General features: G+C 53.3%; 1 protein-coding gene across 1 annotated transcript in view; it reads right to left on the bottom strand.

The window, feature by feature from the left end:
- Positions 1–17,671, bottom strand: part of LOC137318189 (E3 ubiquitin-protein ligase ZFP91-like) — a gene marked incomplete at its 5' end in the record, with an annotated part of 41,333 nt that overhangs the window by 11,002 nt on the left and 12,660 nt on the right. Inside the window, one exon of the mRNA XM_067981147.1 lies at positions 3,009–3,087. Within this exon, the coding sequence (XP_067837248.1) occupies positions 3,009–3,087 (79 nt within the window). The remainder of the gene's footprint in view (positions 1–3,008; positions 3,088–17,671) is intronic.

Below are 17,671 nucleotides of genomic sequence, written 5' to 3' on the forward strand. Positions count from 1 at the left end.
TTACAACACCAGGTTATTGTCCAACAGTTTGGACCATAACCTGGTGTTGTAAGGTTCCTTACATTTGTCCACCCCAGTCCATCACCGGCATCTCCACATCAGCGACTGGTGTACAAGGGCACCCAGGTCTCGTTGCACCTCACTTTTCCCAATCTATCACCTTTCAGATAATAATCTGCCTTTCTGTTTTCACAACCAAAGTGGATAACCTCACATTTATCCACGTTGTACTGCATCTGCCATGTTCTTGCCCACTCACCCAACTTGTCTAAATCACATTGGAGCCTCTTTGCATCCTCCTCACAGCTCACATTCCACCCCAGCTTTGTGTCGTCTGCAAACTTGGAAATGTTGCATTTAGTTCCCTCATCCAAATCATTGATATATATTGTGAATAGCTGGGGCCCAAGCACTGATCCCTGCGGTACCCCACTAGTCACTGCCTGCCACCCGGAAAAAGACCCGTTTATTCCTACTCTCTGTTTCCTGTCTGTCAACCAATTCTCAATCCATGCCAGGATATTCCCCCCAATCCCATGTGCTTTAATTTTGCACACTAACCTCTTGTGTGGGACCTTATCAAAAGCCTTCTGAAAATCCAAGTACACCACATCCACTGGTTCTCCCCTATCTATTCTGCTAGTTACATCCAATCCAGTTAATGCCCTCCAGTGTTCTGTTATCACATCTTTTATAATGGACTCTAGTATTTACCCCACTCCTGATGATCAGTGCTGGGGCCACTGTTGTCCACCATTTACATTCATGATTTGGACTCGGGGATCAGAATCACATCAAATTGGGGGGTGGAGTTAATATAAAGGAAGAATGAGTCAAAATACAAGAGGACATGAATAAACTTGCAGAACGGGCGTGTAATTGGCAAATGAATTTCAATATAGATAAGTGAGAGGAGGTGCATTTTGATAGGAAGAATAAGGAGGCCACACACTGCTTGGAGAATAAGAGTCTAAATGAGGTAGAGGAGCAGAGGGATCTGGGGGTACAGATACACAAATCATTAAAAACTAGTGACGCAGGTTAATAATGCCATAAAAAAGGCAAACCAAGCACTGGAGTTCATTTTGGGAAGAACAGAATTGAAAAGCAGAGAAGTTATGTTAACCTGGGTGAGACCACACTAGTGGTCCTGGTCTCCATTTTATAAAAAAGATGTCGAGGCACTGGAGAAGGTGCAAGAAAGGTTCACAAGTATATCCTCTCAGTTCTGGTATCATCCTGATCAGGAAAGGCTGAACAGGCTGGGGTTAGATACAGAGTAAAGCTCCCTCTACACTGTCCCATCAAACACTCCCAGGGCAGGTACAGGGTTAGATACAGAGTAAAGCTCCCTCTACACTGTCCCATCAAACACTCTCAGGGCAGGTACAGGGTTAGATACAGAGTAAAGCTCCCTCTACACTGTCCCATCAAACACTCACAGGGTCAGGTACAGGGTTAGATACAGAGTAAAGCTCCCTCTACACTGTCCCGTCAAACACTCCCAGGGCAGGTACAGGGTTAGATACAGAGTAAAGCTCCCTCTACACTGTCCCATCAAACACTCACAGGGTCAGGTACAGGGTTAGATACAGAGTAAAGCTCCCTCTACACTGTCCCATCAAACACTCTCAGGGCAGGTACAGGGTTAGATACAGAGTAAAGCTCCCTCTACACTGTCCCATCAAACACTCACAGGGTCAGGTACAGGGTTAGATACAGAGGAAAGCTCCCTCTATACTGTCCCGTCAAACACTCCCAGGGTCAGGTACAGGGTTAGATACAGAGTAAAGCTCCATCTACACTGTCCCGTCAAACACTCCCAGGGCAGGTACAGGGTGAGATACAGAGTAAAGCTCCCTCTACACTGTCCCGTCAAACACTCCCAGGGCAGGTACAGGGTTGGATACAGAGTAAAGCTCCCTCTACACTGTCCCATCAAACACTCCCAGGGCAGGTACAGGGTTAGATACAGAGTAAAGCTCCCTCTACACTGTCCCATCAAACACTCCCAGGGTCAGGTACAGGGTTAGATACAGAGTAAAGCTCCCTCTACACTGTCCCATCAAACACTCCCAGGGTCAGGTACAGGGTTAGATACAGAGTAAAGCTCCCTCTACACTGTCCCATCAAACACTCCCAGGGTCAGGTACAGGGTTAGATACAGAGTAAAGCTCCCTCTACACTGTCCCGTCAAACACTCCCAGGGCAGGTACAGGGTTAGATACAGAGTAAAGCTCCCTCTACACTGTCCCATCAAACACTCCCAGGGTCAGGTACAGGGTTAGATACAGAGTAAAGCTCCCTCTACACTGTCCCATCAAACACTCCCAGGGCAGGTACAGGGTTAGATACAGAGTAAAGCTCCCTCTACACTGTCCCATCAAACACTCGCAGGGCAGGTACAGGGTTAGATACAGAGTAAAGCTCCCTCTACACTGTCCCATCAAACACTCCCAGGGCAGGTACAGGGTTAGATACAGAGTAAAGCTCCCTCTACACTGTCCCATCAAACACTCCCAGGGCAGGTACAGGGTTAGATACAGAGTAAAGCTCCCTCTACACTGTCACATCAAACACTCTCAGGGCAGGTACAGGGTTAGATACAGAGTAAAGCTCCCTCAACACTGTCCCATCAATCACTCCCCAGGGCAGGTACAGCACGGGTTAGATACAAAGTAAAGCTCCCTCTACACTGTCCCATCAAACACTCCCAGGGCAGGTAATAAATTTAAAACAGAAATAGACAGTTTCCTAGAAGTAAAGGGAATTAGGGGTTACAGGGAGCGGGCAGGAAATTGGACATGAATTTAGATTTGAGGTTAGGATCAGATCAGCCATGATCTTATTGAATGGCGGAGCAGGCTCGAGGGGCCGATTGGCCTACTCCTGCTCCTATTTCTTATGTTCTTATGTTCAGGTACAGGGTTAGATACAGAGTAAAGCTCCCTCGACACCATCCCAAACTCTCCCAGGACAGATACTGAACACAATAGCAGATTTCTTACCTTCAAATACTGTGGATTGGAGACTATTTTCCCGCATCCGTCAAATTCACAGCGAACGTATTGTTTCTGTAACTTCTTCCTGGCCCAGGCAATGACCAGAGAGACAGAAAGCAAGAATAGTGAGTGAATACACAGCTGCTGAAAATAAAGACAGGATACTCAGCTGGGGGGACGAGGAGGGCAGTGGGGCGAATTGGATACCTGATCAAAGAGCAGGTACAGGCAAAATGGGCCAATTGGCCTCCTCCTGTGCTGAGAGGTTCAGGGATTCGATATTCATCCATATTTGGAAGAGGGGGTGGGGAGAGACACGACTCTCCCCCATTCCCCAGTGTACACACTGTGTCTCTGTCCAGACTCTCCCCCCATTCCCCAGTGTACACACTGTGTCTCTGTCCAGACTCTCCCCCCATTCCCCAGTGTACACACTGTTTCTCTGTCCAGACTCTCCCCCATTCCCCAGTGTACACACTGTTTCTCTGTCCAGACTCTCCCCCATTCCCCAGTGTACACACTGTGTCTCTGTCCAGACTCTCCCCCCATTCCCCAGTGTACACACTGTTTCTCTGTCCAGACTCTCCCCCATTCCCCAGTGTACACACTGTTTCTCTGTCCAGACTCTCCCCCATTCCCCAGTGTACACACTGTTTCTCTGCCCAGACTCTCCCCCATTCCCCAGTGTACACACTGTGTCTCTGTCCAGACTCTCCCCCATTCCCCAGTGTACACACTGTTTCTCTGTCCAGACTCTCCCCCCATTCCCCAGTGTACACACTGTGTCTCTGTCCAGACTCTCCCCCCATTCCCCAGTGTACACACTGTGTCTCTGTCCAGACTCTCCCCCATTCCCCAGTGTACACACTGTGTCTCTGTCCAGACTCTCCCCCATTCCCCAGTGTACACACTGTTTCTCTGTCCAGACTCTCCCCCCATTCCCCAGTGTACACACTGTGTCTCTGTCCAGACTCTCCCCCCATTCCCCAGTGTACACTGTTTCTCTGTCCAGACTCTCCCCCATTCCCCAGTGTACACACTGTGTCTCTGTCCAGACTCTCCCCCCATTGCCCAGTGTACACACTGTGTCTCTGTCCAGACTCTCCCCCCATTCCCCAGTGTACACACTGTGTCTCTGTCCAGACTCTCCCCCCGTTCCCCAGTGTACACACTGTGTCTCTGTCCAGACTCTCCCCCCATTCCCCAGTGTACACACTGTGTCTCTGTCCAGACTCTCCCCCATTCCCCAGTGTACACACTGTTTCTCTGTCCAGACTCTCCCCCCATTCCCCAGTGTACACTGTGTCTCTGTCCAGACTCTCCCCCATTCCCCAGTGTACACACTGTGTCTCTGTCCAGACTCTCCCCCCATTCCCCAGTGTACACACTGTGTCTCTGTCCAGACTCTCCCCCATTCCCCAGTGTACACACTGTTTCTCTGTCCAGACTCTCCCCCCATTCCCCAGTGTACACACTGTTTCTCTGTCCAGACTCTCCCCCATTCCCCAGTGTACACACTGTGTCTCTGTCCAGACTCTCCCCCATTCCCCAGTGTACACACTGTGTCTCTGTCCAGACTCTCCCCCCATTCCCCAGTGTACACACTGTGTCTCTGTCCAGACTCTCCCCCCATTCCCCAGTGTACACACTGTTTCTCTGTCCAGACTCTCCCCCCATTCCCCAGTGTACACACTGTGTCTCTGTCCAGACTCTCCCCCCATTCCCCAGTGTACACACTGTTTCTCTGTCCAGACTCTCCCCCCATTCCCCAGTGTACACACTGTGTCTCTGTCCAGACTCTCCCCCATTCCCCAGTGTACACACTGTGTCTCTGTCCAGACTCTCCCCCCATTCCCCAGTGTACACACTGTGTCTCTGTCCAGACTCTCCCCCCATTCCCCAGTGTACACACTGTTTCTCTGTCCAGACTCTCCCCCCATTCCCCAGTGTACACACTGTGTCTCTGTCCAGACTCTCCCCCATTCCCCAGTGTACACACTGTGTCTCTGTCCAGACTCTCCCCCCATTCCCCAGTGTACACACTGTGTCTCTGTCCAGACTCTCCCCCCATTCCCCAGTGTACACACTGTTTCTCTGTCCAGACTCTCCCCCCATTCCCCAGTGTACACACTGTGTCTCTGTCCAGACTCTCCCCCATTCCCCAGTGTACACACTGTTTCTCTGTCCAGACTCTCCCCCCATTCCCCAGTGTACACACTGTTTCTCTGTCCAGACTCTCCCCCCATTCCCCAGTGTACACACTGTTTCTCTGTCCAGACTCTCCCCCATTCCCCAGTGTACACACTGTGTCTCTGTCCAGACTCTCCCCCCATTCCCCAGTGTACACACTGTGTCTCTGCCCAGACTCTCCCCCATTCCCCAGTGTACACACTGTGTCTCTGCCCAGACTCTCCCCCCATTCCCCAGTGTACACACTGTGTCTCTGTCCAGACTCTCCCCCCATTCCCCAGTGTACACACTGTGTCTCTGTCCAGACTCTCCCCCATTCCCCAGTGTACACACTGTTTCTCTGTCCAGACTCTCCCCCATTCCCCAGTGTACACACTGTTTCTCTGTCCAGACTCTCCCCCATTCCCCAGTGTACACACTGTTTCTCTGTCCAGACTCTCCCCCATTCCCCAGTGTACACACTGTTTCTCTGTCCAGACTCTCCCCCATTCCCCAGTGTACACACTGTGTCTCTGTCCAGACTCTCCCCCCATTCCCCAGTGTACACTGTGTCTCTGTCCAGACTCTCCCCCATTCCCCAGTGTACACACTGTTTCTCTGTCCAGACTCTCCCCCCATTCCCCAGTGTACACACTGTGTCTCTGTCCAGACTCTCCCCCATTCCCCAGTGTACACACTGTGTCTCTGTCCAGACTCTCCCCCATTCCCCAGTGTACACACTGTTTCTCTGTCCAGACTCTCCCCCATTCCCCAGTGTACACACTGTTTCTCTGTCCAGACTCTCCCCCATTCCCCAGTGTACACACTGTGTCTCTGTCCAGACTCTCCCCCCATTCCCCAGTGTACACACTGTGTCTCTGTCCAGACTCTCCCCCCATTCCCCAGTGTACACACTGTGTCTCTGTCCAGACTCTCCCCCCATTCCCCAGTGTACACACTGTTTCTCTGTCCAGACTCTCCCCCCATTCCCCAGTGTACACACTGTTTCTCTGTCCAGACTCTCCCCCCATTCCCCAGTGTACACACAGTTTCTCTGCCCAGACTCTCCCCCCATTCCCCAGTGTACACACTGTTTCTCTGTCCAGACTCTCCTCCATTCCCCAGTGTACACACTGTGTCTCTGTCCAGACTCTCCCCCATTCCCCAGTGTACACACTGTTTCTCTGTCCAGACTCTCCCCCCATTCCCCAGTGTACACACTGTGTCTCTGTCCAGACTCTCCCCCATTCCCCAGTGTACACACTGTGTCTCTGTCCAGACTCTCCCCCCATTCCCCAGTGTACACACTGTGTCTCTGTCCAGACTCTCCCCCCATTCCCCAGTGTACACACTGTTTCTCTGTCCAGACTCTCCCCCCATTCCCCAGTGTACACACTGTGTCTCTGTCCAGACTCTCCCCCCATTCCCCAGTGTACACACTGTGTCTCTGTCCAGACTCTCCCCCATTCCCCAGTGTACACACTGTGTCTCTGTCCAGACTCTCCCCCCATTCCCCAGTGTACACACTGTTTCTCTGCCCAGACTCTCCCCCATTCCCCAGTGTACACACTGTGTCTCTGTCCAGACTCTCCCCCATTCCCCAGTGTACACACTGTGTCTCTGTCCAGACTCTCCCCCCATTCCCCAGTGTACACACTGTTTCTCTGTCCAGACTCTCCCCCCATTCCCCAGTGTACACACTGTTTCTCTGTCCAGACTCTCCCCCATTCCCCAGTGTACACACTGTGTCTCTGTCCAGACTCTCCCCCATTCCCCAGTGTACACACTGTTTCTCTGTCCAGACTCTCCCCCATTCCCCAGTGTACACACTGTGTCTCTGTCCAGACTCTCCCCCATTCCCCAGTGTACACACTGTTTCTCTGTCCAGACTCTCCCCCCATTCCCCAGTGTACACACTGTTTCTCTGTCCAGACTCTCCCCCCATTCCCCAGTGTACACACTGTGTCTCTGTCCAGACTCTCCCCCCATTCCCCAGTGTACACACTGTGTCTCTGTCCAGACTCTCCCCCATTCCCCAGTGTACACACTGTGTCTCTGTCCAGACTCTCCCCCATTCCCCAGTGTACACACTGTTTCTCTGCCCAGACTCTCCCCCCATTCCCCAGTGTACACACTGTGTCTCTGTCCAGACTCTCCCCCCATTCCCCAGTGTACACACTGTGTCTCTGCCCAGACTCTCCCCCATTCCCCAGTGTACACACTGTTTCTCTGTCCAGACTCTCCCCCCATTCCCCAGTGTACACACTGTGTCTCTGTCCAGACTCTCCCCCATTCCCCAGTGTACACACTGTTTCTCTGTCCAGACTCTCCCCCCATTCCACAGTGTACACAGTTTCTCTGCCCAGACTCTCCCCCCATTCCCCAGTGTACACACTGTGTCTCTGCCCAGACTCTCCCCCGATTCCCCAGTGTACACACTGTTTCTCTGCCCAGACTCTCTCCCCCATTCCCCAGTGTACACACTGTGTCTCTGTCCAGACTCTCCCCCCATTCCCCAGTGCACACACTGTGTCTCTGCCCAGACTCTCCCCCATTCCCCAGTGTACACACTGTGTCTCTGTCCAGACTCTCCCCCCATTCCCCAGTGTACACACTGTGTCTCTGTCCAGACTCTCCCCCATTCCCCAGTGTACACACTGTGTCTCTGCCCAGACTCTCCCCCCATTCCCCAGTGTACACACTGTTTCTCTGTCCAGACTCCACCCCCATTCCCCAGTGTACACACTGTGTCTCTCTCCAGACTCTCCCCCCATTCCCCAGTGCACACACTGTTTCTCTGTCCAGACTCTCCCCCCATTCCCCAGTGTACACACTGTGTCTCTGTCCAGACTCTCCCCCCATTCCCCAGTGCACACACTGTGTCTCTGCCCAGACTCTCCCCCATTCCCCAGTGTACACACTGTGTCTCTGTCCAGACTCTCCCCCCATTCCCCAGTGTACACACTGTGTCTCTGTCCAGACTCTCCCCCATTCCCCAGTGTACACACTGTGTCTCTGCCCAGACTCTCCCCCCATTCCCCAGTGTACACACTGTTTCTCTGTCCAGACTCCACCCCCATTCCCCAGTGTACACACTGTGTCTCTCTCCAGACTCTCCCCCCATTCCCCAGTGCACACACTGTTTCTCTGTCCAGACTCTCCCCCCATTCCCCAGTGTACACACTGTTTCTCTGTCCAGACTCTCCCCCATTACCCAGTGTACACACTGTTTCTCTGTCCAGACTCTCCCCCCATTCCCCAGTGTACACACTGTTTCTCTGCCCAGACTCTCCCCCGATTCCCCAGTGTACACACTGTTTCTCTGCCCAGACTCTCCCCCCATTCCCCAGTGTACACACTGTTTCTCTGCCCAGACTCTCCCCCCATTCCCCAGTGTACACACTGTGTCTCTGCCCAGACTCTCCCCCCATTCCCCAGTGTGCACACAGTGTCTCTGTCCAGACTCTCCCCCATTCCCCAGTGTACACACTGTTTCTCTGCCCAGACTCTCCCCCCATTCCCCAGTGTACACACTGTTTCTCTGTCCAGACTCTCCCCCCATTCCCCAGTGTACACACTGTGTCTCTGTCCAGACTCTCCCCCCATTCCCCAGTGTACACACTGTGTCTCTGTCCAGACTCTCCCCCCATTCCCCAGTGTACACACAGTGTCTCTGTCCAGACTCTCCCCCATTCCCCAGTGTACACACTGTTTCTCTGCCCAGACTCTCCCCCCATTCCCCAGTGTACACACTGTTTCTCTGTCCAGACTCTCCCCCCATTCCCCAGTGTACACTGTGTCTCTGCCCAGACTCTCCCCCATTCCCCAGTGTACACACTGTGTCTCTGTCCAGACTCTCCCCCATTCCCCAGTGTACACACTGTTTCTCTGTCCAGGCTCTCCCCCATTCCCCAGTGTACACACTGTGTCTCTGTCCAGACTCTCCCCCATTCCCCAGTGTACACACTGTGTCTCTGTCCAGACTCTCCCCCATTCCCCAGTGTACACACTGTTTCTCTGTCCAGGCTCTCCCCCATTCCCCAGTGTACACACTGTGTCTCTGTCCAGACTCTCCCCCCATTCCCCAGTGTACACACTGTTTCTCTGCCCAGACTCTCCCCCCATTCCCCAGTGTACACACTGTGTCTCTGCCCAGACTCTCCCCCCATTCCCCAGTGTACACACTGTCTCTGCCCAGACTCTCCCCCATTCCCCAGTGTACACACTGTGTCTCTGTCCAGACTCTCCCCCATTCCCCAGTGTACACACTGTTTCTCTGTCCAGACTCTCCCCCCATTCCCCAGTGTTCACACTGTGTCTCTGTCCAGACTCTCCCCCCATTCCCCAGTGTACACACTGTGTCTCTGCCCAGACTCTCCCCCCATTCCCCAGTGTACACACTGTGTCTCTGTCCAGACTCTCCCCCCATTCCCCAGTGTACACACTGTTTCTCTGTCCAGACTCTCCCCCCATTCCCCAGTGTACACACTGTTTCTCTGTCCAGACTCTCCCCCATTCCCCAGTGTACACACTGTGTCTCTGTCCAGACTCTCCCCCCATTCCCCAGTGTACACACTGTGTCTCTGTCCAGACTCTCCCCCATTCCCCAGTGTACACACTGTTTCTCTGTCCAGACTCTCCCCCATTCCCCAGTGTACACACTGTTTCTCTGCCCAGACTCTCCCCCCATTCTCCAGTGTACACACTGTGTCTCTGTCCAGACTCTCCCCCATTCCCCAGTGTACACACTGTTTCTCTGCCCAGACTCTCCCCCCATTCCCCAGTGTACACACTGTGTCTCTGTCCAGACTCTCCCCCATTCCCCAGTGTACACACTGTTTCTCTGTCCAGACTCTACCCCCATTCCCCAGTGTACACACTGTGTCTCTGTCCAGACTCTCCCCCATTCCCCAGTGTACACACTGTTTCTCTGTCCAGACTCTCCCCCATTCCCCAGTGTACACACTGTTTCTCTGCCCAGACTCTCCCCCCAATCCCCAGTGTACACACTGTTTCTCTGCCCAGACTCTCCCCCCATTCCCCAGTGTACACACTGTTTCTCTGTCCAGACTCTCCCCCCATTCCCCAGTGTACACACTGTTTCTCTGTCCAGACTCTCCCCCCATTCCCCAGTGTACACACTGTGTCTCTGTCCAGACTCTCCCCCCATTCCCCAGTGTACACACTGTTTCTCTGTCCAGACTCTCCCCCCATTCCCCAGTGTACACACTGTGTCTCTGCCCAGACTCTCTCCCCCCATTCCCCAGTGGACACACTGTTTCTCTGTCCAGACTCTCCCCCCATTCCCCAGTGTACACACTGTGTCTCTGCCCAGACTCTCTCCCCCCATTCCCCAGTGGACACACTGTTTCTCTGCCCAGACTCTCCCCCCATTCCCCAGTGTACACACTGTTTCTCTGTCCAGACTCTCCCCCCATTCCCCAGTGTACACACTGTTTCTCTGTCCAGACTCTCCCCCCATTCCCCAGTGTACACACTGTGTCTCTGTCCAGACTCTCCCCCCATTCCCCAGTGTACACACTGTTTCTCTGTCCAGACTCTCCCCCCATTCCCCAGTGTACACACTGTTTCTCTGCCCAGACTCTCTCCCCCCATTCCCCAGTGGACACACTGATTCTCTGTCCAGACTCTCCCCCCATTCCCCAGTGTACACACTGTTTCTCTGCCCAGACTCTCCCCCCATTCCCCAGTGTACACACTGTGTCTCTGCCCAGACTCTCCCCCCATTCCCCAGTGTACACACTGTTTCTCTGTCCAGACTCTCCCCCCGTTCCCCAGTGTACACACTGTGTCTCTGTCCAGACTCTCCCCCCATTCCCCAGTGTACACACTGTGTCTCTGTCCAGACTCTCCCCCATTCCCCAGTGTACACACTGTGTCTCTGCCCAGACTCTCCCCCCATTCCCCAGTGTACACACTGTGTCTCTGTCCAGACTCTCCCCCATTCCCCAGTGTTCCCACTGTGTCTCTGCCCAGACTCTCCCCCCATTCCCCAGTGTACACACTGTGTCTCTGTCCAGACTCTCCCCCATTCCCCAGTGTACACACTGTTTCTCTGTCCAGACTCTCCCCCATTCCCCAGTGTACACACTGTTTCTCTGTCCAGACTCTCCCCCCATTCCCCAGTGTACACACTGTGTCTCTGTCCAGACTCTCCCCCATTCCCCAGTGTACACACTGTTTCTCTGTCCAGACTCTCCCCCATTCCCCAGTGTACACACTGTGTCTCTGTCCAGACTCTCCCCCATTCCCCAGTGTACACACTGTTTCTCTGTCCAGACTCTCCCCCATTCCCCAGTGTACACACTGTTTCTCTGTCCAGACTCACCCCCCATTCCCCAGTGTACACACTGTGTCTCTGTCCAGACTCTCCCCCATTCCCCAGTGTACACACTGTTTCTCTGTCCAGACTCTCCCCCCATTCCCCAGTGTACACTGTGTCTCTGTCCAGACTCTCCCCCCATTCCCCAGTGTACACACTGTTTCTCTGTCCAGACTCTCCCCCCATTCCCCAGTGTACACACTGTGTCTCTGTCCAGACTCTCCCCCCATTCCCCAGTGTACACTGTTTCTCTGTCCAGACTCTCCCCCCATTCCCCAGTGTACACACTGTTTCTCTGCCCAGACTCTCCCCCCATTCCCCAGTGTACACACTGTGTCTCTGCCCAGACTCTCCCCCCATTCCCCAGTGTACACACTGTCTCTGCCGAGACTCTCCCCCATTCCCCAGTGTACACACTGTGTCTCTGTCCAGACTCTCCCCCATTCCCCAGTGTACACACTGTTTCTCTGTCCAGACACTCCCCCCATTCCCCAGTGTACACACTGTGTCTCTGTCCAGACTCTCCCCCCATTCCCCAGTGTACACACTGTTTCTCTGTCCAGACTCTCCCCCATTCCCCAGTGTACACACTGTGTCTCTGTCCAGACTCTCCCCCCATTCCCCAGTGTACACACTGTTTCTCTGTCCAGACTCTATCCCCATTCCCCAGTGTACACACTGTGTCTCTGTCCAGACTCTCCCCCATTCCCCAGTGGACACACTGTTTCTCTGTCCAGACTCTCCCCCATTCCCCAGTGTACACACTGTTTCTCTGCCCAGACTCTCCCCCCATTCCCCAGTGTACACACTGTGTCTCTGCCCAGACTCTCCCCCCATTCCCCAGTGTCCACACTGTGTCTCTGCCCAGACTCTCCCCCCATTCCCCAGTGTACACACTGTTTCTCTGTCCAGACTCTCCCCCCATTCCCCAGTGTACACACTGTTTCTCTGTCCAGACTCTCCCCCCATTCCCCAGTGTACACACTGTTTCTCTGTCCAGACTCTCCCCCATTCCCCAGTGTACTCACTGTTTCTCTGTCCAGACTCTCCCCCCGTTCCCCAGTGTACACACTGTGTCTCTGTCCAGACTCTCCCCCCATTCCCCAGTGTACACACTGTGTCTCTGTCCAGACTCTCCCCCATTCCCCAGTGTACACACTGTTTCTCTGTCCAGACTCTCCCCCCGTTCCCCAGTGTACACACTGTGTCTCTGTCCAGACTCTCCCCCATTCCCCAGTGTACACACTGTGTCTCTGTCCAGACTCTCCCCCCATTCCCCAGTGTACACACTGTGTCTCTGTCCAGACTCTCCCCCCATTCCCCAGTGCACACTGTTTCTCTGCCCAGACTCTCCCCCCATTCCCCAGTGTACACACTGTTTCTCTGTCCAGACTCTCCCCCCATTCCCCAGTGTACACACTGTGTCTCTGCCCAGGATCTCCCCCCATTCCCCAGTGTACACACTGTTTCTCTGTCCAGACTCTCCCCCCATTCCCCAGTGTACACACTGTTTCTCTGTCCAGACTCTCCCCCCATTCCCCAGTGAACACACTGTGTCTCTGTCCAGACTCTCCCCCATTCCCCAGTGTACACACTGTGTCTCTGTCCAGACTCTCCCCCATTCCCCAGTGTACACACTGTGTCTCTGTCCAGACTCTCCCCCCATTCCCCAGTGTACACACTGTGTCTCTGTCCAGACTCTCCCCCATTCCCCAGTGTACACACTGTGTCTCTGTCCAGACTCTCCCCCCATTCCCCAGTGTACACACTGTGTCTCTGCCCAGACTCTCCCCCCATTCCCCAGTGTACACACTGTTTCTCTGCCCAGACTCTCCCCCCATTCCCCAGTGTCCACACTGTTTCTCTGCCCAGACTCTCCCCCCATTCCCCAGTGTACACACTGTGTCTCTGTCCAGACTCTCCCCCCATTCCCCAGTGTACACACTGTATCTCTGTCCAGACTCTCCCCCATTCCCCAGTGTGCACACTGTATCTCTGTCCAGACTCTCCCCCCATTCCCCAGTGTACACACTGTGTCTCTGTCCAGACTCTCCCCCATTCCCCAGTGTACACACTGTTTCTCTGTCCAGACATGTTCCCGTAAAGGTTTAGGGTGGTTCCAACAACTCCAGGGAACCTTGGATGTCAGGGGATATACGAGAATGGATTAGGAAAAAAAGGAGGGCTTTTGGCAGATACAAAAGGCTAAAGACGGAGGAAGCCCGAGAGGAGTACAAAAAGTGCAGGGGGATACTTAAAAAAGAAATTAGGTGATCAAGGAGGGGCCATGAAATAACACTGGCGAGCAAAATAAAGGAAAATCCTGAGATGTTTTATAAGTATATTAAGGGTAAGAGGATGACTAGGGAAAAAATAGGGCCCATTAGGGACAAAAATGGCAATCTGTGTGTGGAGCCGGCAGATGTAGGAGGGGTTCTTAATGAATTTTTTACATCTGTTTTCACTGTGGAGAAGGACGATGTAGACATAGAAATACGGCAGGGGGACTGTGATATACTCGAACATATTAACATCGAGCGGGAGGAGGAATTGGCGGTTTTAGCAGGCCTAAAAATGGATAAATCCCCAGGCCCGGATGAAATGTATCCCAGGCGACTGTGTGAGGCAAAGGAGGAGATTGCGGGGGCTCTGACACAAATATTCAGAACCTCTCTGGCCAAAGGGGATGTGCCAGAGGACTGGAGAACCGCTAATGTTGTACCATTATTCAAGAAGGGGAGTAGGGAAAAACCGGGGAACTACAGGCCAGTGAGCCTAACATCAGTGGTCGGAAAATTATTGGAAAAAATTCTGAAGGACAAAATTAGTCTCCACTTGGAGAAGCAAGGATTAATCAGGGATAGTCAACATGGCTTTGTCAAGGGAAGATCATGTCTGACTAATTTGATTGAATTTTTTGAGGGGGTGACTAGGCGTGTGGATGAGGGTAACGCAGTGGATGTGGTATACATGGATTTCAGTAAGGCCTTCGATAAAGTCCCCCACAGGAGACTGGTCAAGAAGGTACAAGCCCATGGAATCCAGGGTGCCTTGGCACTTTGGATACAAAACTGGCTTAGTGGCAGAAGGCAGAGGGTGATGGTCGAAGGTTGTTTTTGTGACTGGAAGCCTGTGGCCAGTGGGGTACCACAGGGATTGGTGCTGGGTCCCTTGCTGTTTGTGGTCGACATTAATGACTTGGATATGAATGTAAAAGGTATGATCAGTAAGTTCGCTGATGATACAAAAATTGGTAGGGTGGTAAATAGCGAGGAGGATAGCCTCAGTCTGCAGGACGATATAGATGGGTTGGTCAGATGGGCGGAACAGTGGCAAATGGAATTTAACCTGGAAAAGTGCAAGGTGATGCACTTTGGAGGGACTAACAAGGCAAGGGAATACACAATGAATGGGAGGACCCTAGGCAAGACAGAGGGTCAGAGGGATCTTGGTGTGCAAGTTCACAGATCCCTGAAGGCGGCGGAACAGGTAGATAAGGTGGTAAAGAAGGCATATGGGATACTTGCCTTTATTAGCCGAGGCATAGAATATAAGAGCAAGGAGGTTATGATGGAGCTGTATAAAACACTGGTTAGGCCACAGCTGGAGTACTGTGTGCAGTTCTGCTCGCCACACTACAGGAAGGATGTGATCGCTTTGGAGAGGGTGCAGAGGAGATTCACCAGGATGTTACCAGGGCTGGAGCGCTTCAGCTATGAAGAGAGACTGGGAAGATTGGGTTTGTTTTCCTTGGAGCAGAGGAGGCTGAGGGGGGACATGATTGAGGTGTACAAAATTATGAGGGGCACAGATAGGATGGATACGAAGGAGCTTTTTCCCTTCGTTGAGGGTAATATAACAAGGGGACATAGATTCAAGGTAAAAGGCGGGAGGTTTAGAGGGGATTTGAGAAAGAACTTTTTCACCCAGAGGGTGGTTGGAGTCTGGAACTCACTGCCTGAAAGGGTTGTGGAGGCAGGAACCCTCACAACATTCAAGAAGCATTTGGATGAGCACTTGAAATGCCATAGCATACAAGGCTATGGACCAAATGCTGGAATATGGGATTAGAGTAGACTGGGCTTGATGGCCGGCGCGGACACGATGGGCCGAAGGGCCTCCATCCGTGCTGTATAACTCTATGACTCTGTGACTCTCCCCCCATTCCCCAGTGTACACACTGTTTCTCTGTCCAGACTCTCCCCCATTCCCCAGTGTACACAGTTTCTCTGTCCAGACTCTCCCTCCATTCCCCAGTGTACACACTGTGTCTCTGCCCAGACTCTCCCCCCATTCCCCAGTGTACACACTGTGTCTCTGCCCAGACTCTCCCCCCATTCCCCAGTGTACACACTGTTTCTCTGTCCAGACTCTCCCCCCATTCCCCAGTGTACACACTGTTTCTCTGTCCAGACTCTCCCCCCATTCCCCAGTGTACACACTGTGTCTCTGCCCAGACTCTCCCCCCATTCCCCAGTGTACACACTGTTTCTCTGTCCAGACTCTCCCCCCATTCCCCAGTGTACACACTGTTTCTCTGTCCAGACTCTCCCCCATTCCCCAGTGTACACAGTTTCTCTGTCCAGACTCTCCCTCCATTCCCCAGTGTACACACTGTGTCTCTGCCCAGACTCTCCCCCCATTCCCCAGTGTACACACTGTGTCTCTGCCCAGACTCTCCCCCCATTCCCCAGTGTACACACTGTTTCTCTGTCCAGACTCTCCCCCCATTCCCCAGTGTACACACTGTTTCTCTGTCCAGACTCTCCCCCCATTCCCCAGTGTACACACTGTGTCTCTGTCCAGACTCTCCCCCCATTCCCCAGTATACACACTGTGTCTCTGTCCAGACTCTCCCCCATTCCCCAGTGTACACACTGTGTCTCTGCCCAGGATCTCCCCCCATTCCCCAGTGTACACACTGTTTCTCTGTCCAGACTCTCCCCCCATTCCCCAGTGTACACACTGTTTCTCTGTCCAGACTCTCCCCCCATTCCCCAGTGTACACACTGTGTCTCTGTCCAGACTCTCCCCCCATTCCCCAGTGTACACACTGTGTCTCTGCCCAGACTCTCCCCCCCCATTCCCCAGTGTACACACTGTCTCTGCCCAGACTCTCCCCCCATTCCCCAGTGTACACACTGTTTCTCTGCCCAGACTCTCCCCCATTCCCCAGTGTACACACTGTGTCTCTGTCCAGACTCTCCCCCATTCCCCAGTGTACACACTGTGTCTCTGTCCAGACTCTCCCCCCATTCCCCAGTGTACACTGTGTCTCTGTCCAGACTCTCCCCCATTCCCCAGTGTACACACTGTTTCTCTGCCCAGGATCTCTCTCCATTCCCCAGTGTACACACTGTTTCTCTGCCCAGACTCTCCCCCCATTCCCCAGTGTACACACTGTGTCTCTGTCCAGACTCTCCCCCCATTCCCCAGTGTACACACTGTGTCTCTGTCCAGACTCTCCCCCCATTCCCCAGTGTACACACTGTGTCTCTGTCCAGACTCTCCCCCCATTCCCCAGTGTACACACTGTTTCTCTGTCCAGACTCTCCCCCATTCCCCAGTGTACACACTGTTTCTCTGTCCAGACTCTTCCCCCATTCCCCAGTGTACACACTGTGTCTCTGTCCAGACTCTCCCCCCATTCCCCAGTGTACACACTGTTTCTCTGCCCAGACTCTCCCCCCATTCCCCAGTGTACACACTGTGTCTCTGCCCAGACTCTCCCCCCATTCCCCAGTGTACACACTGTTTCTCTGTCCAGACTCTCCCCCCATTCCCCAGTGTACACACTGTTTCTCTGCCCAGACTCTCCCCCCATTCCCCAGTGTACACACTGTGTCTCTGCCCAGACTCTCCCCCCATTCCCCAGTGTACACACTGTGTCTCTGTCCAGACTCTCCCCCCATTCCCCAGTGTACACACTGTGTCTCTGTCCAGACTCTCCCCCCATTCCCCAGTGTACACACTGTGTCTCTGTCCAGACTCTCCCCCATTCCCCAGTGTACACACTGTTTCTCTGTCCAGACTCTCCCCCCATTCCCCAGTGTACACACTGTGTCTCTGTCCAGACTCTCCCCCCATTCCCCAGTGTACACACTGTTTCTCTGTCCAGACTCTCCCTCCATTCCCCAGTGTACACACTGTGTCTCTG

Source organism: Heptranchias perlo, unplaced genomic scaffold (assembly GCF_035084215.1).
Source record: "Heptranchias perlo isolate sHepPer1 unplaced genomic scaffold, sHepPer1.hap1 HAP1_SCAFFOLD_66, whole genome shotgun sequence".
Taxonomy (NCBI): domain Eukaryota; kingdom Metazoa; phylum Chordata; class Chondrichthyes; order Hexanchiformes; family Hexanchidae; genus Heptranchias; species Heptranchias perlo.